At 39.0% G+C, this 19,022-nt stretch overlaps 1 protein-coding gene across 1 annotated transcript in view; it reads right to left on the bottom strand.

Annotated features, from left to right (window-relative positions):
• Positions 1-10,953: 10,953 nt before the first annotated feature.
• PANK3 (pantothenate kinase 3) overlaps positions 10,954-19,022 on the bottom strand; it is a 111,410-nt gene continuing 103,341 nt past the window's right edge. Inside the window, exons 6-7 of the mRNA XM_078653385.1 lie at positions 15,869-15,994; positions 10,954-14,915 (exon numbers count right to left, since the gene is read on the bottom strand). Coding sequence (XP_078509511.1) covers positions 14,865-14,915; positions 15,869-15,994 — 177 coding nt within the window. The 3' untranslated portion in view covers positions 10,954-14,864. The remainder of the gene's footprint in view (positions 14,916-15,868; positions 15,995-19,022) is intronic.

The raw sequence follows: 19,022 nt of genomic DNA, 5'->3' as shown, positions 1-19,022 counted from the left end.
ATATAGGTGCCACCCAGGCATGCGGACGTCTGCTACTTATCACTTTTCCATGCCAGAAGAGCAGAACTATGAAGCAAACTGACTGGTGTGTCAAAAATAGGGCCCTGAAAAAGGGAACAAAACTACCCCTATAAATGAGTCCTTATAGCGGGGAAGCATAAGTGGGTCTGTAAGGAATCTGTAGCTAGATATTGTCTCTACAAGATAATGTGTTACCAAAGGTAAGTAACTTGTTCATCTGACAGAGATGTCTAGCTCTAGATTCCTTACCAATGAATAGATACCCAAGCCATACATCCTAGCAGTGGGCTGCGGACAGAATTTCTAGACTAAAAGTCCTGTAGGACCGAACCAGCGAAATACCCATCTCTACCAACCTGACTGTGCAGGCAGTAGTGCTTTGCAAATGTGTGCAATGAAGCCCACGTTGCAGCATGGCAAATGTCCAGTATCGGCACTCCCAGAGCCAACTCCGTGGTTGCAGCCTTCCCACGTAGAATGGGCTTGTAAGCCATCTGGAAGCTGTTTTCTAGACACGGCGTAGCAGATGTTAATGCAGATAACGAACCAGTGCAAAATGGTTTGCTTCTGCGCTGCCTGACCTTTTTACGCTTCCACAAAGAGTTGGTTGTCCCCCCAGAACTCTTTGGTGCAGTCAAGGTAGAACGAAAACACTCTTTTTGGGTCCAGACTATGGAGACGTGCCTCTTCCTTAGAGAGATGCGGGGGAGCAAAAAAGGTGGGTAGCGTGACCAATTGATCCAGGTAGAATGGAGTCACCACTTTTGGAAGGAATGAGGCACGGGTGCAAAGCACCACCTTATCCAAGACCGTCACAAGGTAGGGAGACCTGGATGACAAAGCCTGCAATTTACTCACCATCCGGGCAGATGTTATTGCCACTAGAAAGACGGTCTTGATGGTAAGAAGCCAGAGGGGACAATTATGTAAAGGATCAAAGGGAGCACAAATAAAATATGTGAGAACCAGACTGAGCTCCCATTGTGGCATGATAACAGGTGTAAGTGGAAACATGCACAAGCCCATTTAAGAACCCATTTACAATAGGGGATTTGAACAAGGAGGGTTGGACCGGCAGCCACAAGAAAGCAGACAGAGCAGAGAGATAACCATTAGGAGTACCCAAAGCAGAGCCTTGCTGGGCAAGGGTAAGTATAAAAAGAAGAATATTAGACAAAGAAGCAGAAACAGAGTCAATAGACCTTGCAGTACAATAATTTACAAACTTTTGCTAACGGCAGGCGTATATCGTCTTAGTGGGGGGCCGCTTGGCAGTCAAGATTACATTACATACTTCGGGAGGAAGGTCGAAAGCTATCAACTATCACCGCTCAATCGCCACGCAAGAAGAGGAGAGTTCAAAGGTTTGGGTGGGGGACCCTCCCCTGCTGCTGCGACAGAAGATCCTCCTGAAGAGGCAACCTCCTGATGAAGAAGCTCTGGATACCAGACACTCTGTGCCCAGTCCGGATACACAAGAATAACTCTTCTTGAGAACTCTGGGCAGACGTGGTATGGGCCGAAAGGCATACAGATGGCCTGAGCTCCACTCGTGAGAAAAGCGACGTCGCGATAGCCGCCTTGGAAACTCCCGAGCGCAATACTGCTGACATTGCACTTTCTTCTTCCCGGGCGAACAGATCTAACCAAAGCTCTCTCCAGTGCTAAAAGAGACCTTGTGCCACCTCTGACTGGAGACACCATTTGTGATCCGCTAGGCATAGACAGCTGAGATCGTCCGCCCTGGGGTTCAGGGAATCTGCCAGGTGTTGAACCACCAGGGTCATGCCCTGCTGTTCCAGCCAAACCCAGAGGCGTAGGGCCTCTTGACAAATGGTCCAGGGTCCCAGCCTGCCTTGCTTGTTGCAGTACCACATGGTGGTAGTGTTGCCTGTGAACACCTGCACCAGCTTCTTTTTGTGTTCTAGCTTCCCCTTGACAGAGGGAAGAAATGCTTTAAATGCTAGTCACATCCCTGACACTAAGTTGATGTGGAGCCCTGACTCCGCCGGAGACCAGTGCCACCTGATTTCCACTTTTCCCAGATGGCCACCCAATCCCAGGAGTGATGCCTATATCACTAATGTGAGATCTGGTTGAAAAAGGGAGATAGGTTTGCCTCTGACCCACTTGCGGTTCATCAACCACCGCCGCTGGTCATTTGCATTTCCCTCCGAGATCTGAACCATATTTGAGAGATTCCCTGATGCGGATCCCACTGGAACTTCAGGTTCCACTGCAGAGCCCACCTACGCCATCTAGCATGATTTACCAACAGGATGCAGGCGGCCATGAGCCCCAGAATTATTCTCACCAAAATCCAGGATAGAGGTTGAAACACCGGTATCATAATCTGAATATCCAGGACTCGCTGTTTTGGCGGATAAGCCTGAAACTGCTATGTGTCCAGCACAGCTCAGATGACAGGTAGCGTCTAAAAAGGAGTCAGGTGTTATTTTGCCACGTTTATAGAGAACCCTTGCAAATGCAGGAAGTCCACCACAGCCTGGAGTTGGGAGCCGACAACCAGGGGTAAAGGTGCCTTCAACAGCTAGTCGTCGAGGTAGAGGAAGACTGATACCCCTAACCTGTGCAGATTAGCTGCGACCACCGCTATCACTTTGGTAAACACCCAAGGGGCACTGGTATGGTCAGAGGGAAGCACGGGGAACTGAAAGTGCTTGTGGCCTACCTTGAAAAGCGGGTAGCGCCTGTGGCCCGGCAGGATGGGGATGTTAAAATACACACCCAGAGCGAACGTGAGCATCTTGAACTTCTCCATTTTTAGGAATAGACTGACATTCTGCAGTTCCAGAATAGGATCTAGACCTTAGTTCTTTATCGGTATCAGAAAGTAGCAGGAGTAACGACGACTACCTATTTTTGAAATTGGAATTTTGTCTATAGCTCCCTTCTCAGAGTAATAACAGATGATCCTCTGCTAGCCGTTCTTGAGTTGGTGGTAAAAGAGGAGGAAAAGAAAGAAAGGGAAGATAATAGAGAGGGGAGAGGAGTTGGCCTAACGGCTAGGGCGCTCGACCTCGGACCTGGGGATCTGGGGTCGAGTCTCGGTAAAGACGCCAAAACCTCCTGTGATTCTGGGCAAATCACTTAATCTCCCCGTGCCTAAAATGAATGTGTGTCCGTCCTCATGTAACGTAACTGGTGCTATGTAAAGCGCTCTGATAACCGATTCGGTTCGGGTCTAGTTCGCGCTATATAAAACTCTGCAACAAAAAAAAAGCCATCCTGAATGATCTGCAAGACCCCCTTGTCAGATGTTATGGACTTGTCTAAAGATGTTTTTGCATTCTCCCTCCAACTGGAGTGGCATGGTCTTGCAGAACCAAATCAGGAATGCTTGGACCCTGCAGCTGCCAGGGGGAGGGGGGGCTGGGTGGCAGATAACTTCTGGCTACCGTTCCCACAAGGTCAAAATGCACTGCGCCCACGTCCCCGAACAACTTGGGGTGTCTGTGCAGGATGGTGGCAAGGATATGACGCGGTTGATAGCCCCTTCCATTGCCACAAAAGGGGCAAAACGTAGACTGGCCACGAGGTGTAACTGAGAGGCCCAAGGATCTGGCCAAGACTCCTTGAAGTGCTCCAAAGCCGAGTCCACCGTCTCACCAAAGAGAAGAGCCTAGTAAAAAAACATGTCCATGAGGTTAGCCTGGACATCATCCGAGAAGCCAGATGTTCTCAGCCAGGCGTGACGCCATAAGGCCACCATAGACGAAAATGCTCTACCCAGTGAGTCAGTCGTTTCTAAACCACACCTAATGGTCAACTTTACTGCATCTCTCCCATCTTTGACTGCCTGAGAGAGCACGGCCCGGGCCTCACCTGGGATCTGAGGCAACACTTGCGCATTTGTTTCCCTTTAGGTGTGCGCTCAATAAATTTTTTACAAAGCAAATTAGGCAGTGGACCACTCAAGACCTTTGGAAGCACCAACTCAAATATCGCCAGTTATTTAAGTAAACTCAATCTTTCATGTAGCGTGCAACAAACAAATACTCCCTGCCCTGAGAGTATATCCCAAATCCTTGGGAAAAGTCAGTATTAAATCAAACTTTGGAGTGCACAGCCAGTCAATTCCAAATCTCCACCATGTGTGGTTAATAAAGTTTGTGCGCTTGAATATTTTCCACAATAAGGGACGCTGTATCCATAAATGCCACAAAAGTTCAAATTTCTTTAATAATCCAATAAGGTACCAGCCAACGCGTTTCGTTCCGTCAAGCGGAACTTCTTCAGGGCGCAAAAAGTTGTTAAAATGGGGTGTAATTGTAGTCCCCCAACGTTGATAAATGGTAGACGAAGTAAGTCCAGAAGCAAGGATATTTGTTTAATCCGTTTCCTCTGTGTACTTTGGTATTCCTCGCAAATATGCTGTCCCTGGCCAGTAATTTCAGGATAAATGGTAACGATGTAACGTATACCTTATGATTTCCACAAGTATCTTATTTTATTTCCACATCATAATTATTCCATTGGCATTATTTTCGTTTGTTTTTCCTATTCCCCATATGGCATTAACCTTGAAACCGGTAACGTGCACGCCCTGCACCGTTATGCGAGTCTAACTTCTGAATCGTCTGTCGACTCTAAATTTCGAAATATTTAGAGGCAGTCACCTCTCAGGGTCAAAATATAGAACCCTCAGCCGGCGTCTCCTTCTTCCGCGCGCCAATTCTATTTCGGAAATTTTCCTGAGGGTTCTATATTTTGACCCTGAGAGGTGACTGCCTCTAAATATTTCGAAATTTAGAGTCGACAGACGATTCAGAAGTTAGACTCGCATAACGGTGCAGGACGTGCACGTTACCGGTTTCAAGGTTAATGCCATATGGGGAATAGGAAAAACAAACGAAAATAATGCCAATGGAATAATTATGATGTGGAAATAAAATAAGATACTTGTGGAAATCATAAGGTATACGTTACATCGTTACCATTTATCCTGAAATTACTGGCCAGAGACAGCATATTTGCGAGGAATACCAAAGTACACAGAGGAAACGGATTAAACAAATATCCTTGCTTCTGGACTTACTTCGTCTACCATTTATCAACGTTGGGGGACTACAATTACACCCCATTTTAACAACTTTGTGCGCTCAATAAGCATGTGGTCTTTACCGACTCTTCCCATGGCGGCATGCTATTGTCCTGTTAACAGGAGCCCCTGTTCTAGGCTTGGACAATGTGCCTAGAAGGACATCAGTCAGAGCTTCATTAAAAGACAAAAGAAGTTTGAATGATGATCCCCAGGTTTAACCACGTAGGTCAAGAGATTAGTCTTGACCTGCACCGATGGGTGCTCAAAGTTGAAGACCTCTGCTGCACTCCTCACCACCATGGCATAAGATGCCGCCTCCTCCATAGCCACACTAGGAGGAGAGAGTATGTCAGGATCCGGAGATGTGTCCAGTGCACTGCCTTCTCCAAGGTCCTCATACCAGTCCAACTGCTCACATGGGGCATCCAACTGGTTTAACAAAGGATCCAAGGACCCCTCCCATTCTTCTCCCATGCGTGAAACATCTTGAAAATTAACAGGAAACGACATAGAACCTCTGGGCTCCGGACGCTGCTGATGGACGTTGATCCAACTCAGAGTTGTCCATTTGGACTTCTTCTTACGCCCCCCTCCCCCAAGTGTTCCAGAGGACCTCGACTGTTAAGAAGAGGACTTTGGGCTCCTGGAGCGGTTCCACAACCTTCTCTTCCTTGATCGGGACCTCAGAAGTCGTGCTCGACTGTGTCTTCTACGAATCAGCACTTAACAGGTGCGGAAAGAAAAGAACAGACATCCCCGCACCTGAGTGGTGCCTTCATAGGTGACCGTGACGTCACAACCAACGTCAGAAACGTCACGCGGAGCCAAATGGACGGCGCGCAGGGGTACTGTTCACGCAAATGTTTCTGGATCCAGTGTGATGCGTGGGAAATCAAAGATAGAAATCTGCAGCTGGAAATCTCTATCAAATAGAGATGTTTATACCTATTGCCAAAGGTGTAAAAATCTACATTGAGTTCAACTGTAAAAGCACATGTGTAGTAAAGAGCCTGAACTTGTCCTGCAAGAGACCAAATGTCACTAGTGGGACTCCCATTGACAGCAACATTTACATTTTGCAAGATTGAAATGCACGGATTTGTTTTTCAATTATAAATCTATACCTCTGGATATATTTATCAGTTTGTCTTGGTTTTGGTGTCAAAATTATATAAAAATCTGTTTTAATATTTATAAATTGGTGTCAGATTTATTTTGAGTCCTGTCAATTACTTAGTGTCCATGTTGGCACTCTGAAATGCTAAACAAATTTTCCTCAAGTAAAACAGGACTGCTCTGTGCCACACTACCAGGACTGAGCTAGGGATTTATTAGTGTGAATACAAAGGACCTATTGGGGGCATCATGAGATTATTACATAGTGAAATCGAACCAGCCTCCCTATATAATAACCCAAGTTCCTAGAGTGTGAAATGATGATTCAATCATTATTTTATAAAGAATGGAACAGGGTACAATTCTAATTACATGTGTTCTGTAAATGGCATGATAAAAATCTGTTTTATAGCTTTGTAATGCAAACTTATTTTGAAATCCAGAGTGATTTATGGGACAGCATATATAAACCTAGATAGTAATTTTCAGAAGTTAAATGTAGTGGTTACTACAAGTGTATCAGACATTATATGCCAAAGCATTTTGGAGTTTACAGTCCCCATATTATCAGAATATGTTGGTTTGTTTCTACAATGAACGCGTAGGACTTTAGCATGACTGGCCACAGTGAGAAACATTCATCTACAAACACTATTGATGCATTAGATCCTTAGTAAAACAAGCTTGTAAATGGGTCCAACGTTGTTGGTCACTGACCCAGATTTACACACAAAAAACAACCAAGAATCACTATGGGAGATTAGTCTCCTTGGTGAGGAAATGGTTTAGTCACATTTCAGCCTGTCCAAACTGAGAACAGACCATTGTTGTCATTTCATTATTTGAAAAATGATGGTTATGTAAACATTCACATGCGAAATGTAAACTGAGATTTATTAAACTTATTTGTTGTTCTCAGTTGCAAGTCCCTTTTCTGTTGTTACTATTTACAGTTTGGTATTCAGTACAACACAATTCCAAACTTTAAACAGAGCTGTCATTTTTCACACTCAACATTGAATTACACGCAGCAAAATCAACCTCTGTTGCCTGCATTTGAACAATTTTGAGCTTGTTCTAGTTATCAGTAATGCTCTAGAAAAAGGCTCACGTGGAATGTAATTAAAGCTACTAAAAAGTAGCTGGATTTTTATTGTAGGATTAAAGGCAATACAAGAAAAACAGAAAAAATGAAAATCATCTTCATTTTGTACAAACAAGAGGTATGAAATATGTACAAGTAGCACTAAAATGGAATGGTTAAAGCATGTGCCAGAATAGTTTTGACTGAAATTAGAACAGTGAGCTACTGTAGATAACAAAATTAATACATTCCGTATCATGAAAACGCGTAAAAACAAATAAATTAACCCATTTACAAATGATGTATTACAGATTATATTAATATATAATTTACTATTATTCTTAAAAGAACCTCTTTCAATCTTTCATTTTTATGCATAAACATCGTCTTGGAGAGACCATGAAGATGATCAAAAGCCAAAACAAGAGGTACTGCAGTACAAATAAATTAAATAAGGCATATTAATGTAATTATTTCTTTCAAATAAATAGGTTTTCTCCCACACCCCCTCAATAACATATGATTGATCTCTCTCTACTGTGAACAAAACAGTCTGGTACCAGAATAACTCTGCCTAAACATCATTTAACAAAAATATTGCTAAATTTGACTTAATAATAAAAAAAACTGACATAGAATGGGGTGATATTTTTGTAAATGATATTTAGTTTAGGCCACAATATTTTTGTGAACAATATTCTGATAGGCAACCCAAGTTAGTTTTAGTTTTTAAGAGTCCATTCGATAGGCAATGCTGCAATTAGGTACTTTATCAAATGACAACTGGTTCTAGGTACTGGATTACAAAAAGTAATCAGCACCTGCAGTGATTTTATGATGCGTGCCAGTTTGACTGTGTGTTATTATTAACAAATTACTAATTCTATGCTGTAATCCCAGAACTACACTGGTCCCTGACATGTTGAGACGATATTACAGTGAATAATGAAATTACAAGATGATGGAAGAAAAACATGGAAAGAGGCTTCTTTAAAAATGGACAGAATTCATTCCAACTACTGTGTTAGACCTAGAATTGCTACCCAGAACATTCTGCTTGCAGAATGCTTACACAAAATTAATTTTCTAGCTGTGAAGTCTGGCATCTTCTGGATGCTTTGTGCAGGTGCATCAGAAAGTAGTCCACTCTAAGCATCAACAACATTAAATATTGTGCAAGCTGAAAGTCAAACTTAAAAGGATTAAGAAGCCTAAACAACATACTGCTAACATCTGGCTAAAGTGCAGACTTTCTTCTCCTGAAATGGAAGATAACCACACAAGGTCTATAAAATTATTGCAGAAATATTTAGAAAAAATTAATATTGCAAGCACCAACGCATTGAAACTCAAAAAAGCGACTGAGACAAAAACGCTGATTAGCAATTTCTCCATCAAATATCCAGAGAATCGAATTCTTTGTGTAATAATGCTACACATATAGTTACATTAAATTACACGTCACTTCGGAGGCAGTCGGGACTCTAAAGTAGGAAAGTAGGAGATTCCGAGAAGGTTCATATGATCTGGAACACTAAAAATAAAAAGCAAGAACCCACCAGATTCATGCTACAACTCTCACTCAAGGTACAACTCTGAAAAACTGTTGGGGATGAAACCAACTGAACAAATAGGACTTTGACTTAAGGGGTTCACTTGAATTGAGTATGGCTTAGAAGATAAAACATGTCACATAAATTTTCTCAGCTAAGTTCTTTGAACTTCGGGTACTTCAAGTTCTACAATACTGAGTGGTTGTAGCGCATCACCAGAATAGTAGGTGAAATGATTTTTGGTCGCACTGAGCGAGGGACAGACTTCCTACTGGTGTCTGACTTCAATATCAAAGTTTCTTGTAATTGTATCCTGTAACCCACTTGTTCCCATCAGCCTTACTACCACACATAAAGTCCGAGCCAAGAAGAGGGCAAACAACATGAATGGATATGTCCCCTACCCGAATCAAAAACCAAGCACAGCTGTCTCCTTGGACAAGAGTGGCTAGCTACATGAAATGTATTTAAATTGTGACAAACAGTAGTAATCGTTCTAAATGAAATATTTTCACAAAAAAATAAATTAATAGATATAGTCTAACAGAAGTCTAAGACTAGATGAAAAGGAAAATTGAATAGGCCATCCTTTGTTATGATTTGATGGTAAGGATACAAGTAACAGGACATCTTGGAGGAAGTCTACAGTCACCACATCATCAGGCAAAGAAAAAGAGGGCAGCATATTGCTCAAGTAATGATGCGTAGACATGAAAAATATGACTTTAGAAACTTACAAGGTGTCTCAAGTACAAAGCATCCTTCAAATGGACCATAAAAACCTCTGAAACACAGCAGTTTCTCTTTCAGTGAGCTGTCAACCATCTAGCAGAGAGAGAGTAGAAAACACAAGTAGGCATTTGTAAGCAGGATCTACTAAGGACACTGACAGGCTAACCTTTTCTTCACCCTTTTATTTTCTAGACCCTCAATGAGACTAATGAAAAATCGAAAATGGTGAGTAATAACATTCTCAATTACTTTGATTTAAGAAAAATAGGCACACATTTAGTTTTATTGACTATGGAATTGTTTAACTAAGAAGGCTTAAATAGAATGGAGCTATAGCATAAACATTTAAATAAAACACAACCAAGAAAAAAGTAATACCCTGTTGTGTTTTTGGTATGGCAACCCACAGATGAAAAAAATATATTTTCCAGAATATAGCATCTAAACCTTCAGTTGATACATTTGGAAAATGAATTAAGGAACTACAGATAATGAACTGTGACAAACAGATCCAAGTGCACAGGCAGCCACATATTCCCATTGAAAACAAAGTTTCATAGTGTCTCACGACACATGGGAAACGGTTTATGAAATTTTGTCAAGAAATATTTACACTAGAATACATTGTTAGGTGATGTTTGAAACTCACAAAAAGTCTGCTTCAGAATGATTGTTTTAGAAAATGTAGTTGTGCACAACACTTGTCACTACAAGAACTCAGTTTACCAAATGAAAGGAGGAACTCTTAACATAAGAGAGCAATGAAAGGAGAATTCAATAATCCAGAGTTGTATTTATTTCGTTGGCATGTCTCATTTAGAAAGTAGTAGTTTAATTGGCATTTTTAGTGAACCATTGCATGCCAAATTTGAAAACTCTGAGTGTGTCTTACACTAATTGCAGCTTCTAGTTCCTTTTATCTTGCAACGAATACAATAAGTTAGTGAGCACTTAACACTCACTGTAGCTTTTAATTTCCACATGTGTACATGCTACATTTTACTGAAGTCCAAAAACTGCAGTTGAAGCAAAACATTGTTTGGTTTAACTTATCTATTAAGGGAGATACTGAATTATAACACAGGATTAGACTTGGTGGGGCAAATTATTCAAATTCATTAACAAATGGCTCGATGAATTATAAAGTTCGAATTTACAGCTTTTCATAAGTTTTATTTTACTGTCTACAAGTGCATCATTAACACTTCAGCTATTTCCTGTAACATAAGCCCTGTTCCTGCAGACTAACCATATTCGTTTAATATTTTAGGATCACTAAAAAAGTGTGGTTTTCTTCACAGTTAGCAATCAGATATAAAAATAAGTGCAGGCTCTGGAGACACTGCACTTTCTTTCCTGGCGTAACAAAATTGCAACAAATAAATATATGAACATTTTTTAATCATTGAGTTGTATCTATTTTATATTCCATATTTATGTACAATATATTCTACCTTAAATTACATTATAGAGGGGAAAATAGATAAATACATACTGTGGAGAACATGCAACACAAATATAAAAATACTGCAATTTGATTGCACTCATGGAATCAAAATGCAAGCAAAAAGGACAAAAGCAAATAAAAGGTGTAGGATAGCATTTCCCATGTTCTCTACTTCTCATGCAATGATAGTACAGCACTGCAAATTTCTTTTGAGTATATACAAAAGCAGCTACACTCAAGTGTTTCTGTGACCCCTTACAGTTGTATTTCCATTTGAAGATGTACATTCTATGTCTTTGAACGGGTTTTCAACATGCCATCTTTCCATATAAATTACAGAAAAGAAAAAACATCATTCCAGGCAAAGAACATTTTAGAATTTTTGAATACTTTACCAATGCAGCATGCATGTGTACCGTCTGCATTTGTGAAGTAAAATGTGAAAAAAAAACATCTTAAAGTCCAAGCTAAAAAATAAGGCACAATAAAAATGTAGTTTATAGATTAATGGGATTACATTTCAATGTATTCCAAGTAGATTAAAACAGGTCACTTCCAATGAGAGCTGCAAACCTGTTTGAGAATGCCTATAGTTAAAACAAAAAATGGATATCGTATTGTATATAAAGCATGTACTCATACCCCATTTTGAGTCCTTTAACTTGACGTATAAAATTTAAATTTTTGATAAAGAACTTTGATCAAACGTACCACTTAAGGGTAAACAAAACTGTGAAAACGATATTACATCTATCATACTTTGAAACGATATTACATTGATTATTCTTGTGTTACCTAAAATGGTGCCTAAGAAATCTTAAGAGCATTAACAGGTGAAAAACCAAATACATAAACTCCAAGATTAGAGCTGGTAGTTCCATTGACCATTTAACCTATTAAAATGTAAAGTAGGCTTTAGCTTGCTTTACAGATAGACATCGGAGTTTAACTTGGAGGTGATACATTAGAAAATGAACAGGTTCATTGTTTGACAGATGTTGCATTAGCAGGTCTCTAGGATACAAATGATATTTAGGTTAGACAAAGAATTTGTAGTGGTTATTATATGGTTATGAGCCGCAAGAAATGTATGAATGTTTACTGACGTTACTTTAATTTTTACTTTGAAATTATCTGAATGATCATTTTTAAACAATCATGTCCATTCTATATTACTGTTTGTTACTGAATAGAAAAAAAAACATTTCGGGCAACCTTTGAAAATGAAAAGGTCCTTGAATTTTAATATGCCAAATTACGTAATGTAAAATGAATGGCCACAATAGCAGGAGATACCCACTCCCATATAAATCTTTGTTTTAAAGCAAAGTCAACTTGAATCATTTATAATCTATCTAAAACTCCACTTTGGGTGTGTAAGATTAGGAAGCATCCACTGTAATAAGCTGGAAAAAAAGACAATTAAATATTCAAGGAATGACATACTACAAAAAATTAATCTCGACTTCGGATGCTCATTTACACAATAATGCTCAGTAAGCTAAAACTCCTGATCCGAAATCATTGTGTGAAAATGAATATCTGATATTAAAAGTTATTACAAATATGTCTTAGCAAGCAGTTTTGAGGACTTAACATTGGAGATATTTGCATGTGCCTTCGGAAAGCAATATTTAGTTATAAGAATATACAGGCACAAAAGACTTTGAATAGCCTTCCGATTATACGGTCGGTAAGCTTTGAAAGCTTACTGCAGTTCCATTTATACTTTAGCCTCCAGGTTAACCATTTAACATAAGCGAAGATCTATCACTTAGTAGAAGCAGATGTAAAATACACCATACAATCTGCCTTTCCAAACCTGAAGAGAAGATTGAGGCAAAGTATGACTTGTGGTTTGTCCCAAATGTGGCTCAAATGTGCAAATGAAGTATTACAATTAGAAATTGGGTTCAAACTCCTATGTGGCACTGCATCTTCAGTCCCAATTCTGTATGAAGCTGCCCAAATGTTTCATTTTCCCCTTCTGTACATTACTCCTTGGTTTCTTCATAAACCAAACAACGAGTTTTATAAGTGTGTCCCTACATAAATTCAATGCAGCACAAACAGGATAGTTTGAACAGATGAAACTTTGAATTGTACTTGTGTGCCAGCTTGATAGGAATACTGAAAGAGATGTATTCTTGATAGTGTTATGTTCAGTGCCTTAAAAAAAAGCCTTCTGCAGAGACACAAAATTACATGAACAAACTATCCGGGGGGGAGGGAGGTGGGGGTGTTCTTTCATGTAATAGAGGTGTTACATTACCAGTTTGTGAACTAAAAGATATAGGATGCTTACAATTATAAAGGCATAATCGATGTACATTGTGTGTCAATACACAGATAAGACATGTATTATTACATTGTTTGCTATCTAAACAATAAAAAAAATACAGTGACATCACAGTAAACATATGTTCAGGTATTGTTATGTTAGCCTAACAATAACTTGAAGTATAAGCAAAGGTAAGAAATACCTTTTGTAGTACCACAGTACACCTGCAATTGTGGCTTCCAAGCTGAAGAATAGCAACCTCTTATTATTCAAGATAAAAAGTCAGTTTCAAAATGCTGCCAGGAGAAGGCCGAATTGCTCAGGTTTAGAACTCACAGTTACAGAGTGGTGCCAAAATGAGGCGTCTTGCAGTAAATAAATAGAGGAAATAGATCTTTACTTGGGTACATGCGATGCCCAATGCAAGTTGTAGAAGGCAGCTTTCAAAACCTTTTCACAAGACAAAGCATGAGAATAAGTAAACCGTTTCGGAATAGTTCAGCAAAAGCACAGTTAAACTCCAAAGAGCAACATTACAAAAATGTTCCACCATGAAATAACAATCAACACATCAGTAGAGCATTGCAAAGAAAGCTATGTGGTTTTGGGCTGTTACTCCAAGCTCAACTTCCAGTTAATGCTTAAGGTACTCAAAGATGAAGATACTGTCCAGCGTCTTACTTTGGCTTCACAGGTGTCTTCTTTCATGCAGCATCTCGAATATTTTAATGCATTTGCAATATTCTGAACAGTATATTCTACAAATTGCATTAAATATATACCCCAATACTTTAATCTGAAGGGCACAGTCGGTGTTAAAAATACTGTTGTGCAACACTGCATATGGAACTCAACTAATGATCTCCATAAACTAATTAATAGCTAGGAAAAGTATAGATGAGCACCGATGAGCGAATACAATGAATTCATTTGCTGAGGAAACCTCAACAGCTTCAAGTTAAATCCTGTATAGGTTGGACTGACGTACTAATTGTATTAAGGATGAAAGTAGTACAACTAACACATCTTCACCATTCCACTCATTAAAACACATCTTTGAACACTAGTGCTATTTAAATGCTGTGCAATTTTTCTTTACAGTCCAGCTTAAAAAGAAAATATACTAGATGCGCTCCAAACAAGCCTGAAGTGTATCATTGGACTACTCAGAATAAACATAAAACTAGAGGGGATATTTAGCGCTGGTGTTTTCCAAAAAATGTTGTACGAGTAAACAGGAATAATACCTTGCCCCTTAATACTTTTTTTTAATTAAGTAAAATTTCCTCCAGAAGCATTAAAGCATTGAAAGAAAGAATCAAGGGCATTCTGCAGATGACATATTTCAGGAGAAAGTGTAGGGTATACGTTCTCTCTAGTCGGCGGTATCATTAGTAGATCTCCCAGTTTTCAAGCATGGCATTTTTCATGAGTTTAACCACAATTTTCACAAGAGAAGAATTTACAGCATTTAAAAGCTGGTGATCCTCTTTGGTTCCCTTTAACATACACAAGGATATTTCTATCAGGGATATGCAATTATTTTGCCAAGAACATCTGGTGCTCTAGGAGAAGTTTGGCAACCCGAGCAGAGCACCCACAGCTCCAAAGTAGCCCTGAAATTAAGAAAAAAAACAAAATGAAGATACAATTTTATTGCAAAAGCCAATCCCACATGGAACAGATATTTATTTATTTCCATCAAAGCCACTATCAAAGGTCTAAAAGCAGTCCAAACATATGAATCAGAAGAACAGAGCAAATCATGCAAATCAATATTTATGGAGAAATGGCAGATTTTAAGCCATTGGACGAGAATCTATAGGAATGTAAGTATTCTGTTTAAACGTTGTACTTTAGAACATTTGTGATCAGGGCAGATTTTATCAGTAATGGTTGTAGGCTAGGATCGGGGTGGGGCTATAAAGGGGCAGAACGGATCTACTGAGAATGAAGTAAAGCCACACATTGGGTTTTCATACACAACATGTGCAATTATTTGTGATGCATAAACACAAATCCAGCTAGTGTGTAAGGTGGGAATCGCAAACTGCTACATGATTAGGTGTAAGGAAAAGATGTTTCTATTTGTTTGCTTGTTTAAATATGGGGTGAGGGAGACTTAGGAACTTCTGAATTTACACTAGAGAAAATATGCAGATTTACAATTAGGTGAGTGCATGTAAATCTGAGTTTTCTAGATTTCCACCTTCAGGCTCTATGAATACCAATAAACAGTTTGTTTATTAAAATCACACGTAGAAGCATACAAATCTTGAAGTCACTGTTTTGTTATTTGGAAGCTGAGGCACAAGTCTTCTCAAGTTCACATTTTTTAGTCCAATAGGGAAAGCAGTATGGGAATTCTGGTCAGTAAGTGACTAAGACTTTATTTCATCACTTTAAGCACCACTTTTCCATTCAAATCGTCATGAAAAATCAGTCATTTGCAGACTTATTCAAGTGTAAGTGGTTGAATATTTTAGATAATACTTAAATATCTAGGTCTACGGTCTAATAACTAGACATTTAAAACAGCATCTGAAGGGTACTTCCTGTCATATCATACCTCATGTTCGAGGAACAATGCCTTCAGCTGACCCTTTGACCAATAATCCAGTGCGTACGCCAATAGCTTCATTGACAATGTATTGATTCGCAAAAAGTTGCCCACAAAAACGACACGACTGATTTTCTAATGAGAAAAATAAAGATTTAATGTAAAGTTGTAGATGGTCATGGAGTACAGTGAGTTTTACAAATCAACAGTAAGTTGTATGTGAATCAGACGTTCAGTGCAGTGCAGTTCCAAAAGGATGCCACACGACAAGAGACTTGCATAGTGCACGAATGAGAGCTCAACTTTATAATTCTAAAGGGAACTGCTTCATCGAATAAACTGCAGTAATACATGATTTTATTTTCTGATGGTTTTCACCCATTATGAATTTGTAGGATTGAAATACTACCATGACATGGGATACTTCTGTGAAAGAACAAATTTATCACAAAACATTCTACTAGCTTCAATCTGAATATGAGATTCATCAATTATGATAAACACATAAAATGGGTTTTACTAGTGTAACATGACTAAGACCAAGGCATGTGCCAAATAGTTCCGGCATTGGCTGCTGCCAATGATTGCTTTGTTAATATGTTTTGCAAAAAAAATAAAATCACACAAGGAGCATATTTCTAAAGTAAAAGCACACATTGCACTATTACTCACTGGCACTGAAAGGCACATTTTATAGTCGAGCCAATCACAGTGTGCAAGAGCAGAATGCCATTACAGACAGTGAGGTAAGTCAATGGCTTACGTGGACTGACGCTTTGTTCAATGCTGTACTGTGGGCACAAGGAAAATGTAAACAACACTACATTAGATAGATGAAATAATGAAGCGGGCAGACTAAAAAAAAACCTGTATGGAAGGAAGTGGTGCATAATATTTTTATTTAAAAAAGGCGACGGACCTAAAAAGAAATTAAAATTGACCTTAAACATTGTGCTCTACAAAGAAAAACACAAAAAATCAGCAAGCTCAGTGTGCATTGAACCAAAAATAAACGGAGAGTCCCCGTTAAGAAAAGTAATTTTTTTACTTTAGATGAGGCTAACACAATTGTGTTATTTTACGTGGAGAACGGTGCCCATGTTTCAAGTATTTGCATAGCCAATATGCCTCGCTTTCCAAGGTATGTACTGAGTGTTTGTCTGCAAAGTATTGTTTACAAAAAGCAAAAGAAAAACACATTTCAAAATAATGGTAGGAAAGCAAACATATTTATTATTGTATCTCCACACCACAGATCGGATTAAATGTTTTCCATCTCATTAAATGACATGGTATATTTTCATATACTTTTCACTCTGGAAACTCTCAACAGATTTTAAAAAGAATAAGGAAGTGCTCAAATGTATGGGGAAATGCTTGCTAAGGTTCAATGTACTTTACAAACAATTCAGTCATTTGGTAATCTGCAATACCCAAGGGAGCAGATTTATGGGCCTCTGGGAGAAGTGACAAGCTACGTACACCTTCTGGTTCATACTTCAGCTGAGTAAGTGCAGCAGCTGTCCCAAGTCTCCAACACCATAAAAGCATTTATGACCTGTGTGTGCTTTCATAAAATATGTGTAAAGCTGGAGATAAAACAACCCGTAAAGTCAGCTATTCAGTTATCTCCCAGCAAAAATATCCATGCTCCTGTGTTTTTACAGAAAAGATGGGAGAGGCAAGGCGAAACAGCATGTAGGGGACAAGTACTTATGCACTTTCATAGAATCTTGAATGAAAAAGAAAAAAAGCATTTTCCTAAATGTGAGCTTTGGAAGCAAACAAGCCAACTAATCAAAAGAAACGTAGAGGCTTTGCTTCAGGGGAGGGACAAACAAATAAAGAGGAAGGCAAGTAATTGAACAAGAAGCAGGAAAAGGAAGTGCTGTCTAGTAGGCAAGACCGAAAAATTAACTGAACAGCTTTCCTGCTTCAAAAGATTATTTTGGTTCCCTTTTAATTATACATTTGAAGAAAAATGTTACTGAAGACAAGCTTAGGAAAGATATAATACCCATTATAAAAAGTAGTAAAGGAGGGCAGGGTTGGAAGGGATAGAGAGGCGCTTGGGAAGTTGCTTCCCATTTTTTCTTCCTTTCCTTTATTGATATGAATATGAATATTGATATCTTGTCCTACGATGCTAGTATTAGCTGTTAAAGCGCCGACAAAGACACATATACATTGAGAGGTTTACATTAGATTGTAGTTTAACAACGTTAGAATTACAGTACAATAAGGATAAAATAGAGGTTTTAAAACAATTGCAGACATGCACCACCACCAACAAAGAATTTCTATCAATTGTTTCCACATTGATTATTAAACCAATTAAATGATCGCTTTGAGGAGATGTATCTCACAAACTTCTGTATATCATGAGATTACATTAAGATCTTCACGTAACAAGGTTTCAAGAGAAATCCATCACAAATAGAGTAGTCCAGTTAATGCACTACCACTGGGTGCAATCCAGACGGAACATGGGCCGGACTACTGCAACAAAGTTTTTAAAATCTGCGTTTGCTCCCAAAAAAGGGGCTCACATTGTATTGGGGAGAGTACTGAGGAAATTAGATTGAGACTAAAAGTGTAATCAGTGGGAAAAGGCTTAGAAAATATAATTAATGATACACTAATATCCTGATCACAGGTCAACTGTGAAGTAATTGTAAGGTCTGTACTAGATTCTTAACTCATTCAGACTACAGAAGCACCAAAATGGTTGCAAAGATCATGTTATGTTATTTTGTTTATTTACCTAGGCCTTGCTGAATAGTCCTTACCCACACTTCTCATCAATTGTTTCATTAATAACCTACACATTTAAATCAAATTGCTAATTCAATATGTGACTAATCCATAACATGATGGTCATTTGAACCACTCTAAATATTTTACAGTTGTTGACGGAGCAACTAACTTCCGGTGAAACACTTCCGAGGTAAAACGTGTCTGCAGTCGATAAAACTCATCTCATTCATAGCCCTGTACAATGCTGCTTGAGCAATACCTAACAAGACAGCACTGTAAAGAAGCCGAAAGCAATGAGAAGTAATCCAACTGTTTGCAAATTATCGGTAGCACATTATGCAAAAGCAATACATGTCCATGTTTTCTGATGGATTGCACCTGAGAACATATTAAAGTGGGTCAGTGA

The sequence above is a fragment of the Lissotriton helveticus genome, chromosome 7 (genome assembly GCF_964261635.1).
Source record: "Lissotriton helveticus chromosome 7, aLisHel1.1, whole genome shotgun sequence".
Classification (NCBI taxonomy): domain Eukaryota; kingdom Metazoa; phylum Chordata; class Amphibia; order Caudata; family Salamandridae; genus Lissotriton; species Lissotriton helveticus.
The sequence above is the reverse complement of the archived record's forward strand: the minus strand, read 5'-3'. Positions and strand labels throughout refer to the sequence as shown.